This window comes from Cannabis sativa, chromosome 4, assembly GCF_029168945.1.
Source record: "Cannabis sativa cultivar Pink pepper isolate KNU-18-1 chromosome 4, ASM2916894v1, whole genome shotgun sequence".
Classification (NCBI taxonomy): Eukaryota; Viridiplantae; Streptophyta; class Magnoliopsida; order Rosales; family Cannabaceae; genus Cannabis; species Cannabis sativa.
In genome coordinates, this window is record NC_083604.1 from 18,466,458 (window position 1) to 18,488,207 (window position 21,750).

Here is a 21,750-nt window from a genome sequence, read left to right on the forward strand (position 1 = left end):
AGACTAGGAATGGAATGTCTTTCCTTTCCTGTGATTTTGAAATGGTTATTAGTGCAAGGCAACGAATTTAAAACTGGTTTGATTCTGTTATGAAATAGAGTACAAACTTACTTCTATTTCTGTCCCTTTGTTCAAGCATTGTATTTCATGTCCTGATTCCTGCTTTTGCCATTTTTATTTTATTTTATTTTTTTACTGTTAATAAACTATAAGGAAACGAAAATAAAACTATTAAGAAACTTCAACAAATATTTCAGAAACTAACTATTTCTCGAACTGTTTTATCCTTTCTCTTTTCCAAAATAAATTCCTGCAAAAAATGTAATTAAACTATTATTAAATGATTATGCAACTGTAAATCAACTTAAAAACCACAACTCTTTACTCAAAATTACATAGTTGTTTCTCATTGTCACTTTTCATCATGTTTATTTGAATCAGATCAATTTCCAACTATTATAAAACTAATTTGCCACCATTTACATAAATCGTACCTTGTATATCTGCTAGCTTTTGGTACACGTCAAGTGACACTTCTTCATAATTTGTAAACCATTTTAAAACTTTGAATTCGAATATCTTGCTTGGCTGATGAATTTGATAATATAAAGGCTTTTGAGGCCAAGGACGCTCCGCCTTATCTATAACGATATTGCAACTTTAAGGCAACGCAAAAAATTAAAAAAAGCCTTATTCGTATCATGTGGTTCCTTAATTAGAATCAGAGTTTGTTTTTTGTTTTTAAGAATCTGAATTGTATGTTGTACACCAGTGAATCAACCAGAATGCAACTGTATATGATGTATATCATTGTTGAAAAAAATTTCATTCCATACCTTTTTTTGGATTTGAGGGGGAGCTCCAGATCTGTTTAATACAGATTTACATTGCTTCAATCTGGATTTTCGAGGCTCGATTGAGTGATTTTGAACGATAAAAACTGAAATCAAATGTTTAATTTTAGTTTCTTCACGGTTTTCTGGTTTTTTTTTTTTTTTAATTTTCTGTTTAGATCCTTGGAGTTGTTCTTTTCCAATCAAAATTCGCCGAAATTTATGGTTGTTCTACGCTCGATCTGGTTTCATTCTGATTGCGTAGCAGACTGGATCGATGGAGGTTTCTTCATCGTCTCCGTTCGTGACGTGCGGCTGAAGGTATAGGCCAGGTGGTATTTTTGTAATATTTTCAATGTGGGCTGTATAAATGTTGATTGGGCCAGCCCACATTAATATTGTAATATTTTACCCTTTCTGGAATTTTTCTGTTCTTTTCCCTAATAACAATCCTCAAACTTATTTATTAAATATATATGCAAAAAATTCATTATCCATTGGAGAAAACTTTAATATGAATAATTGCTCTCATTTTTTTTTAATACAACTAGCTAAAATATTCTAAGTGTATTTAGAAATGATTAATAGGCAATCTTTAGCTAGTCATTCAAAACAAAACATTTGAAAAATCCACTAAGCTTCAAATTAATTTAGTAAACGACACAAGTAATCGAAAGCTTTCCCTTTTTTCATTTAATTAAACTGTGGACTGATGCAATAAACATGACTTAAAAATTAGCAAAAAGGAAAAAATGTGACTTCTACAAAATAAAGAGAACAAAAAACTACTTATTTCTTCTATCTTTAAAATACGGGGGAAATTCTACAAAATGGGTCAATATACTTACTGAAAGGAAGAGAAAGGAGGAAACTTTTATAAAGAGAAAAGGAGACAAAAAATATGTAAACTACTCCTCAAACTTTCTCTGTATAAAATATAACATTTTAGACAGATTAAGACAATTATAGTACACTTGCCACCATGGGATGGCATCTTCACAGATTACTACCAGACCATAAAATCAAAGAATCACCAAATTGGGCTACCAGGCAGATTTGCATCAGTGCTACACAATTTCGCCGATAGAGCAAGGCATGGTTAGCCGTTGTCGAAAGAGGAAGGACAGCTTCAGTTCATATTACTTCACTTGTTTTCGTTTTTTCCTCTCTAGGGATAATCTTCTTTGTGTCAACTAAGATGATAATGATGATAACCAGGAAAGGAGAATATTTCCCAAACAAAGCAAACGTAAAAACTCTGTTGAGTGATGCAGAGTGTGATGTCGTCGTCATCCCCTTCCAACCAACTGTATAATCTTCATTCCCACTGTTTCTGCAGACTGCCCGGTTTCCAGCAGTTAGCAAGGCAGTAGAAAACTATTGTCATTTGTCAAATCTTTCCCCACGTTCTGAAGGGTTTCTCAGAAACACTAATATTTACAATAACAAATTCGTTTGGTTATCCAGTATTGCTTGTAAGCTCGGCTGCTCTCTGTCTCATCATCTCCATCACAGCAGCCCTTCTTCGGGAGTCTGACTGCTGCTGCAGCCTCCTCAAATGTTCCTTCAAGTCTCTGAATAAAATAAAATTATAGTTTTTAAACTTTTGACAATTAATAAAGACTAAAAACAAATACGAAAGAGAAGAGTGAAGCAAAAGCAATATCTTTTTAGTAAGAAACCAAATCCCACTTCCATATGGGAGAGAAAGACTTTTGATTATTAAAAAAAAATAAGAGCTTAAGTCATGTACCTGCAGCGTGGTACGTGGCACTCAGATTCTTTACAAGCTCGGGCATGAAGTTGGAGGAGATACCACATTCTCTTACAGAGGACACAGCCTCCAGAAGCACGTGTTTTGCATTGTATCCCATGACGGAAAAGTCCCTTCACCTTCCGACAATTGGGGTACTGACATTGTGCAGAGCGACATTGAGAGGCGTGCACTAGAAGATCGAGCATTTTTCTTAGCTGCAAAATATAAACATCAATATGTCAAATTTTGAGTTAAAAAATATAAAAAGGAAAACCAGAACCAGAGTAAACTAAGGATATCAACTTTGCGGAGGGCACAAAAAATATTCACAGGAAGAAGCAAATATTACAGAAACAACTTTCAGCATTAGTAATACAATCTCGTGTACTCCAATCATAATTAGATTAGTGCAGAGAAAAACTCAGAAACCGAAGTTCTTAATTGAAATAAGGTGAGTACCTGCTGAACACGTAATTGCCTAGCCTCTTGATTCTGTGCATCACGATCAGCCATGGATGGATGATTTGTCAACTTATGGGGATGCTGACTATTTCCATCCTTCTGATAACAAGCATTGCATATATCATAGTCAGCACATACTTCACAACGCCATCCTTGGCCCGTTTCAATGTCAAGATGGCATATATTGCAAGTTATGACAAATGCAGGAGCAGTTGGGTTGTGAAGATGGTAAAGGACCATCATTGATGAATGTTTAGCCCGTCGAAGGGTATCATATTGATAATGGTTCCCTTGGCAAAGACTCAAAAATGCTTGTCTAGTGTCAAAGAATTCGCTCTCGAGAATCTCATCTCTGTCTTTTGTATCAACGGGAACCTCAGTAATTTCCACCTGCCGGAATATGTCATTTGAATCGTTATAAATAAATATTCATGGTGACAACTTTAATAGATAAACAAACAATCAAAAACGGGGGGAACAAAAAATAGTCTGTGTCATACCGGGCGAAGTGCATGTTTTTCCCTATGATTAGTAGGGTGCCTTTCTCTTTCTTCACGTTTCTGCTCTACTTCATAACACCTAGCAATAATAAAAGCATCACAATGAAAAACATGAAATAAGATTAAATAAAAGAATAGCATTTATATACTACATTGCATCAGACCCGTCTATAATACTTGATACCGACATAACGAAACAAATCAGCACACACAGAACGACATAAAGATAGAGAAAAAATAAAATGTAAAAGCTACACTATATCAATAAATGCAAACGGACCTTTAATAAACTTGGAAAAATGAAGTTTCAAAACAAAAGACCAAACTACTGAATGTACTTTGTCATGAAATAATAAAAAGCAATAGACTGAAACGGGAAGCAGAGGAGTCTTTGTCAAGAAAACAAATATAATGAACACCCCCTACAAAATTATGAAGGGCCTTACTTGTCACATATCTGAAAATTTTTGCACTGGTCACAAGTCCATCGATTTCCGGATACCATTAGAGTACAGCAATGACTGCACGCATGTTGCAGATGAACCATTATAAAATCCTCCTTCATTGGGCATATCGTTTCACCAAGCTGAAGAATAGTATTTAGATTAGTAAGAGAATATCTCAGTATGCCTTGCACAAAGTGCATAAAAACATTAGGGCTGAGGGTGACATAACATTAAAAAAAAAACAGATACTATTGTACACAACCTAACACCAATAACAACAACAGAAACGAGTCAGCTAAAAGGTGAAGATTGAGAAATTACTTTATGCATCAGTAGCAGATCCTTAGAGAGGTCAGACTGAGCTTTCAACGCCCTTTTATTGAAAGGCTTTTTCGCCGTTCCTTTCTTATTCTGCTTTCTCCCATCCTCTTCTTGACAGAGCTGATAAATTAGATCCTCTGCAGCCCCAGGCCAGTAGTCACCATCAAAATATGGCAGCCTGGCTGCAGTAACCTTGGCCTTGCTCTCACCAGTAGATACAAAGAAATGATCATACAGGTTAGTGAGATCAACAACAATGTTCTCCTTTGACGCTTTTCTAAGCATTGCTAGATACCTGCAATTAAAAGACATTAACGTATGTAAAAGACTATCATGCTATCTGTAATAGTATGGAGTTTCTAGATGGTTCAAGATCACTCTTTACTAATCCAACAAAAAAAATAGTAAAACTGGAATTTTGTTAACAAATGATACAAAAGTTCTATAGCTCACCACTCCCGGAGCTTGTCAGATTTTGGTGTTTTCTGAATCTCAGGGTGACAATATAATATATAATCTTCTCCCTTCAATGGAGGGCATGCCCATATATAACAGCTTGTAAAACCCCGTTTTTTGCAATATTCAAGATATCCGATCTGCAAACATGATCATGTATGAAAGTCACCAACTCATTCAAATATTACACAAGTCATTACCGAGATATATCATACACGGAGATATATAGTACCCAGAAAATTTACCAAAATTTCATGATAAACAAATGTACGGAGAGCCTCTCCAGTTACTGCCTTAATCTCAGGCCTAAAATACTTTACAGAATCCAGATATGAAAGATAAACACGGCGCTGGTTTGGGAACTGGCTTTCAGACCCAAATTCTTGAACATACATGCCAAATAGGCATACTTCTACACCTTCAATCTTCTGAAATAACAAAACCACCTAGAGTGGACAAGTGTAAATAGATTAGAACTCCAGTACTGAATAATTAGATAGATCATCTATCAAAAGAAGTAAGATGGAATATCCAGCCACAAACCTTAGATTTATAAGGGAACTCAGTTGGATAATTCTCTTCCTGAAAAATTTCAAGAAATCGCTGCTTCACTTCTAACTTTTTGTCAACTGAGGAAACAACTCTAATTACAAGTGATTCTGCTCCGGGAACCTAATGGCAGAAACAAAATTAAAAAATTATAATCAAATCATGTTCAAAAACAAAACTGCTACAATTAAGTACTCATTCTCCCTATCTTGAGAGTAATCCACTGATCAAAATAAAACATTAGCGATTAAATTCATACATCTGGTTATCCAAAGTTAATTATTATGTTGAGAAATGGCACATCGACCAAATATAAAACCCGAAAATATCATTTGGAAAATAAATAAAATATTGATATATAAAAACATTCAAACAAATCCTATGTTTGCTTTGTAAAGAAGAAACCCAAAAACAGCTCCAACAATGAATCTTGAGCCGCTAGATTAGAATATATTAAAGCCCAAAGGGACATTTGGTAATCATAATTATTATATCCACCTATATTAACCACCCATGTCCTCAAAGTGCAGTAACATTATCAGCATGGATAGCATGTAACCCAATTTTATATCCACTCATTTCAATTTATAAACAGGTTCAATAAATAATGTTAACAAAGAACATCAAGTATCTTCACCACATCCCCAATTAGAAATAAAAGGAAGATAATAAAGTACCTGGTCATAGCTTTTTCCTTGTTGTTTTGCCCTTTCTATCCTTTCATGTTTCAGCCTCTTAAACAGTCGTTGCTCAATGTGATCGCTGAGAATAGTTCTTGGCAAATCTTTAGCCCCAAGAACAGCACTCTGTGGCAAAGGCTTACGCTCTCCTCTTTCAACCTCTTGTATATAACAATTAGGACAAGTGTACTCAGCTTGCCCACCATCATTTCTTCGACCGTTAAATAAAGCACAAATTTGGTGCTGCCAAGCTTCACATTTGTCACATTGGACCCACTGCAAATACAGGCATTGAGTTGAAATGACCCACACAAAAAAAATGTCCAAGGAAACATATTTGTATACACCACAGAAAAATACATACCCATTCTTCTGTCTCCTCATCGTTTTTCTTCTTCTCTAGCCTTGCCTTAGGAATGGATGTCCCATCAACAACTATAGTTTCTCCACGTGCCTCGTTGTAGCATGGTATGCAGAAATAATGGCGTGTATCACCAGCACCCATACAATAATACATAGCATTTCTTTTTATTCGAGCACCGCATGGAGTACAGTATATTGGAGGAGGTTCAAAAGTAAGCTTCTCAACTGCACACAATTGACAGGAGTTCTCACTCATTGCATGCTCCATAGCTTGATTCTTCTCAGCCTTTGCTTTACTCTGATATAGTAAAGGAAGAAATGACTTACTAATCCAAAACAAATCTTTAATAGAGGATGTAAGTAGATGACTAAGTTGATTGTAGAAAACAATTTCTTACTACGTGCTAGAATGCAGCTGTTTTTGGTTGACAACTACTTAGGTTTATGAAATAACAACAAATAACTAGCGTGTTTCTGGGCCTAATTTAAGAAAATGAATAAAAAATATATTTTAGCAAAGACTTGAAATGCTGAAATTGTTGTCAGCCTTCATCTACAAAAAAATTTAAAATCATTCCTCAACTATTTTATTTTTTTATTTTTTAGTTTGAAAAGCAGTAGTCCAATGTCCTGGTTCTGCTATTTCCTTCTGCTCTACGTTAGAGAAAATTGAAAAATGTATCCTAAACAAGAACAGGTGATTCTACAAAATAAAGACACGAGAAAGTTCAAAATGTGTAAGGAAAAATAAATATATATAAAATATATGTGTATATACATACCTGGCCAACCCACTGCCTTAGACCAGTAATGTGCTGTCTAACTTGCTCTGGAGTAAACAATTCAGTCAATGAAACTCCCTTGATCTTTGGCTTCCCAGATTTTGTTACAGTTGGTTCTACAGGCTGAGGAACACTCTCTTGCTTAGCTGGTTCAATCTCTTTCTCATATTTAACACTTTCTTGTTTAGCTAAACCAGTAGAATCATCATATGTGACAGGTTCGGTAGGACCTAGGTTGTTGTTATCAATTATAATATCCTTCTTTACCTCATCAAAGATCTCTTGCCCAGAGCTAGGAGGAAGTTCCGACTTCACTTCTGCCAACTCAGATTTTATTGGCTCAATGTCACCTTGTTTTAACTCTTGGTGCTGTATACCATGTGACAATGGTACTTCATCAATCAAAGAAACTGAAACAGCAGCATTGTGACTCTCAGAAACAAGAGGCTGTAATGACTGCTCTATCTTCATTCGTTTCATAGAAGGTTGTATTTCTTCTGATGCTTCAACTATAGGAGTCGTTGGTATCAATTTCCCCGGGGTGTCTTTGTTATCAAAGGGTTTGGAAGGTCCACTAACTGAAGTTGGCAAAGCAGAATTAGATGTCACACGGAGGCGTGCCTTGGATGCCAAAAAGTAGTTTTTCACAGGAATACACACAGGACAGCTTGGGTCCACACAGCGCTTGTGATGATGAAGCAACACCTTGGTAGGTTGGCATTTAGGATACGGACACTGATGTAGCATGCATTTCTCAATGTGTTTCCACAATTTTTGAACAGTGATACAATTAAGTTCTTGACATTTTCCTTCAGGAGCTGAACATCGACGTGCATGACGCAAGAACAAAAGCCATTTCTGTTGATTAAAATACTGTCGCTCGGAATTTGTATTGGTAGATTTGCGTACAGTAGTGGCCGAATATGAGAGATCTCCAGTACCTTTAGAAGCAACAGCCTGGCCAATGATAGCTCCTTCTGATGATAAATTATTGCGTTGAGCTTCATCCTGCCCTGAAATCCTCTGGCGGAAATCTTCTTGCAAATGATGTTCATGCGCTATGTTACCCTGTCTATTACTCCTGTCTTGTGATTGAGGATGCCACTGACCCTGCAGTACTGATTCCGGTTGGGTTCCAGCCGCAACATAGCCTAAATCATTTTGAGATTCTGCAACCAACTCAGGTGGATGTAAAGTTTGTTGCATTTGCTGAGAATTTTGCGGCAATGATGAGGTGATATCTTGCTGTCCAGACAGAAGAGAAATATGATGTTGAGAATTCCTCATATGGTCATCGGCAGAGTTCTGGAATTGGTTCTGCATCTCAGACAACTGGAACTGTTCAGGTATTTGTGGCATCAGAACTTCATTATGGAGTTCTGCAGGCTCACGCTTTACTTGACTACTTAGGTCAGATGTCATCTGAGGGTGACCAAAAGCGTCATTATTAATAAAATGCTGGGCTTGCTGATTTTGCTGCTTCATTTGACGTTGTTGGTGCACAAACTGTTGATGTTGTTGATACGATTGCTGTTGCTGAAATTGTTGCTGCTGGTGAGGATGAAGATTGTCTCTTGAAGATACTGAGGATTGGAAACTCATATTTTCCATTTGATCCATTGGTTGAGACTTTATAAGAGCAGCTTGTTGTGCTTGCATATTTGACTGATTACCTATGAGAGTAGAGTTTGTTTTAGATAAAGGTGACAAATTAACTGAATTCAAATTCTGGGAATTCATCATTGGTCCAACAGATGTTGCAGAACCATAATAGTTGCCAGACGCAAAAGAATCAACATTGCTAATTCCATAACCATCACCTGATAAATAAATCATTCATAATGAGAATGCTTGCTGATGTCATTATAGAAAGAAAATTCTACTATTGGACAAAATATATATTGAAGATTTACCATTACAAAATAAAGAAATGTGCAAATCATGCATAAGGTTTGTCCACATACAGCTTGACGAAGAAAGGGAGAGGCAGAGATCAAATACCTTGTATAATTTGACGCTGATGTTGCAAGGGCTTGGGTGAGTTGCCAAAAGATGTGCCAGTCAGATAGCCTTCTGAGGTGCAATGTTCATTACCAAGTGGTAGACTGTTACCAATCAACCCTAGCCCACCATTTAGAGCCCCATTTGAGAACCCATAAGAAGGTTTCTGCTGTAAGGACCTTATCCCACCAGCCATTTGGCTACTAACATTGTGCAATATCCGGCTGTTTTGACCAATAATATGCTGTTTTTGCTGTTGTGGTTGAGACACCATAGGAGATTCAACAGTAGAAAACCCACCACCATTACTTGCTGATTCAGGATTCATGTATGACTGATTATTATTGCCACTTAATCCCGGAGTAGGAATCATTTGACTTGTGAGTTTTTGCCCGTTCATTGATAACATACTTGCTGCTCCAGGACCAACAGAGAAAGTGGCTGGAGACTGCTGATGATACCCATTAGATACCGAACCTGCAAAACCATATTCAATCAAGTTGCTCCAAAGCAAGAGGTAAGCATAACTCAAAAACATAATAAAACTCGATATTACCATCAGATCTATTGAAAGCAGTTCCAGCAAAAGTACCAGTAGACAAAATGTTTCCAGTGTTGACATTATTAGAAGCTATATTACCACCTCCACTTGCAGAAAGCATTGAAGTGTCCCCAGAGGAGGTAACCATCATGTTAGAGTTTCCGCCGTGTGACATACCAGGAGTTGGTATCATTGCACCAATAGAAGACGAATTATTTACGTGTTGTGTCTGTTGGTTAGGTGGACGCCGGAGTAAACTATGCAAACGGTTCTCCAATGTTTCCAGGTTCATATATTCTTCCTAAAATGATAATTGCAAAATCAGGTGAGAATAAAAGATAATAATAGTAATTGAACGAACTATGAATGCAAGAAATACTCAACAGCAGAATAGGAAAAGATGCATCTTACTAAATTGTCTGGATAGTAATATGCATACAAAACATCAACTTATGACAAACAGGCTAACCTTTGAAGTAGCCATTCTAAATACACCCTCCTCTAGGCGCTTAACAATATCTTTAAACTTCTTTTTCTGTGGTTCATTAATTGGCTGTTGATGCCGCTGCAATAGGGTATCATAACTGGATAGAGAAAACTCATTAGATGATTGGGCCCAAAAGTAATAAACTGATAATAGCAGAACACTGTCTCAATCAAACTAATTTCCACAAATATCTTAATACATACTATGTCTTTAAGTCCAATAATAACTATTTTCTTCCATATAATCATAGATAATTAATTTAAGCCATTTTGAGTATGCTCGTTGAAAAAGCCACTAAACTGATGAAGACCCCTGCTACATTGGGATAGTCAAAGCTGCCCCAAACATGGCCCAAGTTAATCCATATTTAAATTTTTCGGGATTTTACTAAACACTTTTTTTCCTACACACTTTTTACTTATTAATCTGTTACATTGACAATGAAACATAATCAACAATTGGAAAATTGAGCCTTACATCTTTTCCTGCATATACATACGAGCTCGTACAACATCAGGCTCCATATTGCTCCCAGTACGAGGAGGAGCTGTTAATGTTTGCATCTGAGAAGGATGGGGGTTCCCGTTCTGCTGAGGCATTACAGGCTGATTAGGTACCTGCCCAGAGATTTGTCCAGACATGTGAGCTTGCACATTCATCTTCTTTATTCTTCACTACAGTTCCCCTAAGTACCAAGTATCGCATTACTCAAAAACACAAGGGAATTTCCAAATGAACCACCTACAACAAAAGCTTTTATCAACAATGTATGTAACCGAGGCTACACAAACTAAATTGCCTCAGTGCTCTACAGAGCCAATCCAAATACATAATATTCTTACTAATACTTCAATATGATCAAACTAAAAAAGCTACTAACTGTCCCACTTCAATATTCTCTAGTTAATATCCCTACTGAGAGAATAATAAATTCACAACCGAGAATGTAACAATTGTTATACTTCAAAGAATGGAAATAAAAACAGTCAAACGCCTATATGTCAAAGAAAAAATCAAAATGCTTCATAGACTCGAAAATAACTAAACTTTACACCAATTTCAACTTAAAAAAATGCAGCAAATACTAAATTGAAGTGCCCAAATTGAAGGCGGCAAAAGTAGATCGTTAATGCTCTAACCCCCAATTTGAGGATAGGTAGTATGAATAATAATTAAGCGATTAGAACAATTAAGAAACGCGATTGGATAAACCTAACGAAAAGAAAAAAGAGTCAACAGCTACAAAAATCAAAATCAGATTACAAAATTAAAAAAGAAAAAAAAAACCCTAGGCACCTAAGTCATACCTTTCAGAAAAACATCGTAAGCCCAAATTGACAGAGGGCTTTTAAAGGAAACACAAAGTATCGACAAAGTTGAGAAACACGACGGCGATCGGAGATTCAGAGCAACCCCTATAGAATTTAGAGTGAGAAAGTGAATAAGAGAGAGAAAGAGAGCAAGAAAGGGAAAAAATTAAGGTCGGTCGAGAGTTGATAGTATTGAGTCGTATAGAAGATCGAATTTATGGAAAACACACGTGCGAAAATAGACACGAGCGAAACGAAGCAAAGAGAAAGCAATCAACAGAAAAGCACAGGAGTTTCGCAGAAGAGAAGAACATAAAATTGCAGACACACACAGATTTGGGGCCAAAAAAAACTCCAAGATTCAATTTGCTAACACGGAATTATAATAATAATTATTATTATTATTATTATTATTATTATTTATTTTAATGGAAGATTAAAATTATCTTATTTTATTTGTCAATTTTCAAGTGAAAATATAATATCATTATTTTTATCTTTTTTTTTTCTTTTTTTTGAGAGAGGATTATTAATTCATTTTTATTTTATCTTTTAAAAATCCAAAAATAACTCATAAAAATAAAAATTGCTTTATTTTACCATTCTTCAACTTTTTCACCACTTAAAATTTAAAAAGCAATGTCAAAAATTATAAAGCTAAAATGTTCATTGATTAAATTAATTTAAATTAAATTATTTTTATCTTGTTTTTTTTTTTTTTTACAAATAGGATGTTTTATTTAAAAATATAGAAAAGGAAGATAAAGAGTAAAGGGAGGGAAGGAATGAAAGGTTTGGGAGTACAGAGTCATCCACACACCATTGCCTCTTCGCTTACTCCTCTTATCCAACCAAATTATGGTAAAAATATACACTACATAGTACATACATATATAAACATTCAACAATTTCATTTTTCTAAATGTTCATATATAGTGCACCCACAAAAAAGTATATCAGCATACTTATTTTGTATTTTTAACACAAATAATTATAATCAACTATGTAATTATTTATTATATATAAGAAAAAAAAAATAAGAAACTAAAATTATAATAAAAGTTCAATGAGGTACACAAATTTAAAAGTTACACTTTTAGAATATTCTAATATTTTTTTTTTTTTTGGGGTTCATGTTATAGCTTATTATTTTTATGTTTGCTCCATTTCCAATGTCACCATACCAATAAATACACATGGTAAATATATAGATGAAAAAACATTAGATCATTCTCCTAAATCCAATACACTATTTACTTCTCCAACTTTTAAAAAGAAAAATAAGCATGCTTGAATTTAAAACTAATTAAATTTTGCGGTCATTATAAATAATATTTTTTTGAATGCCTGTTAACTAAATTAATTATCTTAAGATAAAAGAAATTTTTACGTGGTTAGAACGTTAATTAATCTAAATCCACGAGTCACTTGTATTAATATTTTTAAAATAATTATTCCAATATAATTTTTTGTAATAATCATTGTGGAATTCTTTTTCACCCACTCCCCTTTTCCTTTAGAAATGGGAAAGTGTCTTGGTGGTTCTAGTACATCCTTCCTTGCTAGTTAGGATCTATGCAATCATCCCATGGGCTTAGGAAATGGCATGTGGTCATGAGTGTATCAGGTAGGATTTGAAATAAGTATTTAGTGAGATAAAACTAGATGTGTTCACGATTGATGGGATAGCACTGAGGCAAGCCGTCAATAGGCGTTCATGGGGGACGTGATGTGAGAACATTATGGGCAAAATCTTAAAGATATCTTCTTTATATACATAAACCCTTTTTGTCGTCCATATGAAAAGAGTCAACAACAATGCCTTATCTATGGGAGGTTCTCGCCCCTCCCGGAGGCTAGAGTAGTTGACATTTGGAAACTCCTCTAGTACTACGCCTTGCTCCAGGATGCCAATACACCATCCTAAACCTTACATGATTTAGACTTTAATATTAACTCTTAGTTCTCCTTCAATAGGGGTCCACTAGACATGTGACTAACCTTTGAACAACCACGTATTTTGGTAAAAATAGTGGAAACATTTACTCCTTAAGTTCCAGATTGCATTTTTATTAAGTTGGGACTTACCACTGGTTAACCTTTCGGTTCCCTCCTGGAGGGGTTGTATTATGATGTCACGACTATATAGAGCGTGCATGTTTACACAAGCACACCATGTGTTGTTCAATGTGCAGTTCGTAGGCCTACATGCTTTTTCTTTCCAATTCTAATGAAGTTGATTCATTTTCTGAAACCAAATTCCGAGATGTGCAATAAATGCAGAGTGATAGTCGGATACTCGAGTACTCGAAACGTCTCTTCATAAATGTGCTTCTTTATGTCTATCTTTAGTTGTTAGATCAAAATGTGTTAACTAGGATTTTAAGGGGACTGCTGGATCATAAGTGACATGGATCGAGGGCTGAAGGCTTATAAATACTGTTAGCCTTCTCCTTTCTCACATTTACCTTATTTGTCGTTTCTTTAGAGTTCAAGTTGGAAAATTCCTCAAGTTCACTGGATTTTGTTCTGCTCTTTCTCTAACGTTATCAGGCACGATCCTACTAACGCTGCTTCATCGTGCCCTTGTCGTTGCTTCGACCCCAAATTTGAAAGTGTTATTGACATTACTCAGTTTTATTTGTAACCAACCCCTCTTATAGTTTTTGGAAAAACCATTAATTTCAAGAATGTAAGTAAAGAGTAGTAGATTTTTGAACGCTTCTTGACTTGGAGATTTTGATTCAAGCACATGGTCATTCCATTTTGTTTACCTAGAAACTGACCCTGGTGACATGGACATCTATGTTTGTCACGTGGTAAGAAAGAAAACTGTTAGAGTTTATGCCCTAAAAGCAAGTATTTGTTAGATAATATATTAGAAAATATATAAAATACAAGTATAAGATAAATGAATATGTTAGTTATAAAAGTATAATTAATAAATATCTAAAAATTTCATATTCATATAGAGTAGGTATGATCCTGCAAGGAAGTACAAGAAAATTAAGATCATAGAATATGAATAAAACTAATTGTTAGTGTATTAAAGTATGAAATTACCAAGTACGGTTTACTAAGCACTATACTTTAGTGTGTGTGATTTTATTTAGATCACATATATAACGTCCTACTTAAAGGAACGACACGTGTCGTTATTACATTGTATTAATCTTGTTAATCGGACCGATTAAGCCAAGTGAATAAACATAAAATCACTTATGTATCAAAACAACTTGTAATAGTAATAATAATTTTTAACTTAAAGCAAAACAATATAATTACATATTTGGGATCCCGTAATTTTTTTTTCAAAATATTACAAGTGGTTTACATATAAGCCGACTTAAGCAGGAAAATGAGATTTATATACAATATCTCATATAGGACGCAACCCTTGTGGTCTACCTTGGTCGGAACATGTACAATCCATCATCAAATCCTCGAACTCATGGTTGACCCGACACTGTTTTACCTTTGCTGCACATTAGAGTACCCATGAGCTAAGGCCCAACAAAGACAACAATAACAAAATAATATCAATTTATAACATGCATATTACATACAATACATCCCTGCTTAAATAATTGTGCCACCATACTGTATAATATGTTATCTCATATATAATGATGTCACCGCATCTTATGTCTATATTATATAGACGCCACGTGTTACATTCAGGCGTATATTTTATATACATTTAAGGTTTTAATAAGGTTTATCTCAGTTTTAGTTACCGAATCTAATCTAGCTATGCCTTACTCGTATAACCCTTATCATAAATTTACATAACTTATTTAGGCATGCCTAATCACAAAAACTTTAGAGTAATAACCTTAACACACATTTCTGTTGGAAATTATTTTATCAGGATCTACATTTACTACCAAGTATGTTTCATTAACATCCTAATATGAATTTTAAAACAATGAAATAAACACATAAGAGTTTAAGAAAACATTACATTGGGTGCAGCGAAATATAATGATTCCTTCCATTCAGATCTCTAGCCCTTGATTCCTTTCTGTAGCAGAGCATAATCAAGATCTAAATATGGATCTCTTTCTCTCCTTCCTTTGATGCTGATTCTCCTTCTTGTTGTTTAGATTCTCCTACAGTCTTACACACTATGATTGAGATACCACTTGATTGTTGGAAATTATTTTACCAGGATCTAGATTTACTAACAAGTATGTTGGATTAACAACCTAATATGAATTCTAAAACAATGAAAATAAACACATATAAAGTTAGAAAACCTTACAAAGGTGCGTGCAATAATATGACTCCTTCCGTTCAGATCTCTAGCCCTTGATTCCTTTCTGTAGCAGAGCATCACCAAGATCTGAACCTGGATCTTCTTTTCTCCTTCTTTGATGCAGAAATTCCATAGTCTTCCATACTATGATTGAGATACCACTTGATGTGTGTGGGCACTACTCATCTCACAAGGATTTCGAATTTTTCTCTCTATTTTTCTCTCTTAATTTCGTGGCTTTTCATGCATCTAATGATGTGCAAGAGAAGAGAACAAGGGCTGCTATATATAGGGAGAAGGGAGAGCACAACTTTCCAAATAAAACAGTTTCCTTAATTACTGTGTAATCAATCAACTGCCTTATTTAGTGTGATCCACCACTTTCCTATTTTTGCTAGGCTTTGATTAGCAATTACATGGCAATTAAAAAATAAAAATAATGATTGGGAAACACAAAGGAAGTGCTCGACCATAGAGGGAAATGGGCCTCACTTGGATTTTGCAGTTTCCTCAATTTTATTTCTATTTCTCCAAAAATGTCATTTTTCTAATTCTAATCATTTAAATGCCAAAACTAATTATTTAATAACTAAAATAAATTATTAAATAATATTGTCATTTAAAATAATTATTAATTAGACATACAAAGTCTCTTAATTAATAATTAAACCTAGAAACCCTTTTCTTTACGATTTCATCCTTAAACTGTGAGAATTCATAAAGTAGACATAGTCTAACTTTTAGAATTATAATTGATTAATTAAAATCAATTAACTGAGTCTTACAAGCAGTATGGTCTCAACTAGTATGGGGACCATGGGTCTATATAACCGAGCTTCCAATAAGTCGAACCGAATTTACCAAGTAAATTCCCTAACTTATTAATTCCTCATTGAATCCACACTTAGAACTTGGAATTTCACTCTCAGTCATATAGAAACGCTCTATATGTTCCACGATATAGACACGTCATTAGTTATCCATTGTTATAACCCTAATGTGATCAATGATCCTCTATATGGATGATTTACACTGTACAGGATTAAATTACCGTAACACCCTACAATGTATTTTATCCTTAAAACACTTAACCCTGTATAAATGATATTTCACCTAAGTGAAATGAGATCTCCACCATTTATCTTCGTTTGGTTAAGCTCGAAGGAAATCATCCTTTACTTCTATTTGCCAAATAGAAGCTATAGATTCCATATTTATGTTAGCGCTCCCCCACTCAATTGTATTACTGTGTTCCCAAAATGTACGTATTACCTTGATACAAAACTGGGCTTAACTAACAAATCAAAGAACACGAGTAACACTCTTGAAATTGAGCCTAACCATATCAGGATTTCGATCATGTGATCTAGGATCAACAGTTGATATTGAATTGAATAGATATAACGGTAAGTTTTAACATATCTAATCAAAGTTCAATATCGGTCCCTTCCGATGCATACTCCATGCATCCGATACTGGTAAACTTTGCCAATGTCCTGGAAAGGACATAACACTTTTCCAAGGTGTACGAATACCTATCGCTGATTATACCATGTCAGTCTAAATCCAGTGTTCTGACAAATCAGGGAATCTACTTTTGAACATATAATAAAGATTATATTCCACTGTGCTGACAACACTATAATCTTTAACCAACTCATATGTTCTGGATTTAAAAAGAATTCATACATTATATACACATATAATCACGAAATAAATCATGTGAACCATGCAACATAAAATGTTATTTCTGATCTTTATTAATAAGTAAATCTGATTATATGAAATGAGTTTTATTTAGGGCATAAAACCCAACATTGATGTGTGTGGACACTACTCATTCACTCAAGGATTTTCGAAATTTGAAGAGAAGAAAAGAGAGAGGAAAGTGGCTATGGTTTTTTCTGAAAGAAACAATGTGCAAAGTCATGAGTTTCCTGAAGCCAACACTTTCTATTTATAGAAGGCCCTCTAGGTTTAGGTTAGAATTGTATGGCATTAAAATAATGTAAAAATAAATGGTAAAGGGCTTGCATAGTGGGCGGCCATATAAGGAAATTGGGCCTCACTTTGCAACTTTCCCATTTTGTTATTTTTATTCCCATTTTCTCAAAAATGCTAATTTTTCAATTTAACCATTTAAATGTCAATTCTAATTATTTAATAACTAGAAATTAATTATTAAATAATATTGTCATTTAATATATTTATTAATTTAGACATATAAAGTCTCTTAATTAATAAATAAACCTAGAATCTCTTTTCTTTACAATTTCGCCCTTGCTTAGTGAAAATTCATAAAGTAGACATAGTCTAACTTATAGAATTATAATTGATTAATCAAAATCAATTAACTGAGTCTTACAAGCAGTATGGTCTCAACTAGTATGGGGACCATGGGCCTATATTTCTGAGCTTCCAATAAGTCGAACCGAATTTACCAAGTAAATTTCTTAACTTATTAATTCCTTATTGAATCCACACTTAGAACTTGGAATTGCACTCTCAGTCATATAGAACGTTCTATATGTTCCACGATATAGATACGCTATTAGTTATCCATTGGTATAATCCTAATGTGATCAATGACCCTCTAATAGATGATCTACATTGAATAGGCACTAAGTTACCGTTACACCTTCAATATATTTTATCCTTAAAACACTTAGCTCCGTATAAATGATATTTTAGCGAAGTGAAATGAGATCTCCACCATTTATCTCTGCTTAGCCAAGCTCGAAGGATATCATCGTTTCACTTCTAAATTCCTATAGAAGTTATAGACTCTATATTTATGTTAGCGCTCCCACTCATTTATACTATCATGTTCCCAAAATGTACGTATCACCCTGACCCAAAAGTAGGCTTAACTAACAAATCAAAGAACATGTATAATACTCTTGAGATCGAACCTAATCATATCAGGATTAAGATCATTTGATCTAGGATGAACAGGTGATATTGAATTGAATAGATATTACGGTAAATTTTAATATATCTAATCAAAGTTCAATATCGGTCCCTTCCGATGTATACTCCATACATCCGATACTGGTAAACTTTGCCAATGTCCTGGAAAGGACATATCACTTTTCCAAGGTGTAAGAAAACCTATCGCTGATTATACCATGTCAGTCTAAATCCAGTGTTCTGACAAATCAGGGAATAAACTTTCGAACATATAATTAAGATTATATTCCACTGTGTTGACAACACTATAATCATTAACAAATTCATATGTTCTGGACTTAAATAGAATTCATACATTATATACATATAATCATGAAATAAATCATGTGAACCATGCAACATAAAATGTTATTTCTGATCTTTATTAATAAGTAAATCTGATTATATTGAAATGAGTTTTATCTAGGGCACAAAACCCAACAATTTCTACGTAAATATACATATATCCTATATATGCGCTATTGTGCTATACTCTAAGTGCTTAGTTTGTTGTCTTATCTGAATTTCAATCCACATGTGATCTCGAGCAAGTGTTGGTAATCCTAGTAACAATCTTAGGTTTAAATATAATAGGGTTAATGGATAATACCTAACTCACATCAAATATTTATTCATAATTAAGACTCCAAACCGAGACCAAGTAATAGAGCTCGTCATGAGCTTTTAACGATATAAAGAACATCCAAAACGAATTTTAGAGTTAAAAGTTATGGCCAAAACAAAATTAGAAAAAATTGGAGAATTGACGGCCACGGTGCATGCTTACAAAAATGATCCCCTATTTTTTTCCCAATTCATATCTTTAAAAAATAAAGTTGTAATCTTGTTAGTTTGGTATTTATATTGGAACACAATAATTTCCAACGGATTATTTGTTTGAGCATGAAATCTAAAAGTTTATGTCCATTTTTAGTAGGAGTATTCGTGTAACGTCCCCGCTTCAAGCCTCCATTGGGCCCTTACACCCACGGAATGAATGGCTCTTATACACGAGTACGTCACTCTGGCTGCTTCATGGATTGATGACTGACCCTACAGACCAACACGAGTGTTTCCAGCGTGCTTTGTCCTCACTCACACGCTTCCTGGACAAACTTCCCAGGAGGTCACCCATCCTTGAAATTGCTCCCAAGCCAAGCACGCTTAACTGTGGAGTTCTTTCGAGATGGGCTACCGAAAAACAAGATGCACCTTGTTGATATAGGTAGTACCAATCAATTCATTTAAGCTCTCTTTAACTGTGTAGTCCCATACCCACACAGTCTCAGAATCATCCTACTTGACCTTCCCCAGGCGGTGTGGGATTGCACAGCTTACCCGGTGTTTTCCCTTACGGATCACGGGACTATTGACTGTCACAATCACCCCCTTACGGGTCCGACGTCCTCGTCGACCACACTTCCGGCTGGGTCAAGGCTCTGATACCATTTGTAACGTCCCCGCTTCAAGCCTCCATTGGGCCCTTAGACCCACGGAATGAATGGCTCTTATACACGAGTACGTCACTCTGGCTGCTTCATGGATTGATGACTGACCCTACAGACCAACACGAGTGTTTCCAGCGTGCTTTGTCCTCACTCACACGCTTCCTGGACAAACTTCCCAGGAGGTCACCCATCCTTGAAATTGCTCCCAAGCCAAGCACGCTTAACTGTGGAGTTCTTTCGAGATGGGCTACCGAAAAACAAGATGCACCTTGTTGATATAGGTAGTACCAATCAATTCATTTAAGCTCTCTTTAACTGTGTAGTCCCATACCCACACAGTCTCAGAATCATCCTACTTGACCTTCCCCAGGCGGTGTGGGATTGCACAGCTTACCCGGTGTTTTCCCTTACGGATCACGGACTACCGATCGTCACAATCACCCCCCCTTACGGGGTCCGACGTCCTCGTCGACCACACTTCCGGCTGGGTCAAGGCTCTGATACCATTTGTAACGTCCCCGCTTCAAGCCTCCATTGGGCCCTTACACCCACGGAATGAATGGCTCTTATACACGAGTACGTCACTCTGGCTGCTTCATGGATTGATGACTGACCCTACAGACCAACACGAGTGTTTCCAGCGTGCTTTGTCCTCACTCACACGCTTCCTGGACAAACTTCCCAGGAGGTCACCCATCCTTGAAATTGCTCCCAAGCCAAGCACGCTTAACTGTGGAGTTCTTTCGAGATGGGCTACCGAAAAACAAGATGCACCTTGTTGATATAGGTAGTACCAATCAATTCATTTAAGCTCTCTTTAACTGTGTAGTCCCATACCCACACAGTCTCAGAATCATCCTACTTGACCTTCCCCAGGCGGTGTGGGATTGCACAGCTTACCCGGTGTTTCCCCTTACGGATCACGGGACTACTGACTGTCACAATTCGCGATGCGGGTGGTGCAGTTTTTGACCATTTTTTAAACTAACCCGCACATGCGGTTTTTCTAATTTCTCAAACTGTACCCGCACCGCAAAACTAAAAAATCGCGAAAACTGCACTGCAAAAAATGGTGCGGTGCGAAGTGATTTTTGCGGTTTGGACTATAACTAATAATTGAACTATCACAAATACAACAAAACTTGAGTAACACTTGTCAAAAATACCATAAGACTTGAAAATAAATATAAAAAAAATTAAGTTTCAATAATACAATAATTAGTGGGTTTTGGGTTGGACATTCACATATTGGACCTAACTAAATATAAAAATTGATATTCTTATAATGTGCGGTGCGGTGCGGTATAGTACGGACGGTTTAAACAGTTTGATGAACACCCCTAATTTTTAGTTTCATGCATATAGGAGTTGAAGTAGTGTTTAAGCTATTTACTTGGCTTGTTTTTGAGGTTGTAAGGATGAGAATTATGAGATTAGTGAGGTTGATTATGTGTGTATTGACCATGTAGCATTTTGTTGTGAATTTTGCATACATGCACTCTATAAAAAAATACTTCTTTATAGATATATTTTTTAAAGATATGAATTGGAACGAAAAAAAAAACTAATATAATTAAATATGTACATTTTATATAAAATAAAATGCAT

At 35.3% G+C, this 21,750-nt stretch overlaps 1 protein-coding gene across 3 annotated transcripts; it reads right to left on the bottom strand.

The window, feature by feature from the left end:
* Positions 1-1,602: 1,602 nt before the first annotated feature.
* Positions 1,603-11,866, bottom strand: LOC115713076 (histone acetyltransferase HAC1). Of its 3 annotated transcripts, none has more exons than XM_030641559.2 (17): positions 11,485-11,866; positions 10,655-10,918; positions 10,160-10,274; positions 9,706-9,991; positions 9,150-9,626; positions 7,149-8,968; positions 6,368-6,664; positions 6,001-6,279; positions 5,318-5,446; positions 5,020-5,220; positions 4,772-4,914; positions 4,319-4,613; positions 3,998-4,137; positions 3,552-3,630; positions 3,049-3,441; positions 2,587-2,804; positions 1,603-2,407 (listed from the first exon to the last, which is right to left on the bottom strand). In XM_030641559.2, exons 2-17 carry the CDS (start codon positions 10,834-10,836, stop codon positions 2,293-2,295), a joined length of 5,169 nt encoding a protein of 1,722 aa, XP_030497419.1. In that variant the 5' UTR covers positions 10,837-10,918; positions 11,485-11,866; the 3' UTR covers positions 1,603-2,292. The 3 variants fall into 3 exon arrangements, with proteins under 3 accessions (XP_030497419.1, XP_030497421.1, XP_030497422.1); XM_030641561.2 differs by having other exon boundaries at positions 10,655-10,794; positions 11,485-11,856; XM_030641562.2 differs by having other exon boundaries at positions 7,149-8,821; positions 11,485-11,856.
* Positions 11,867-21,750: the final 9,884 nt, after the last annotated feature.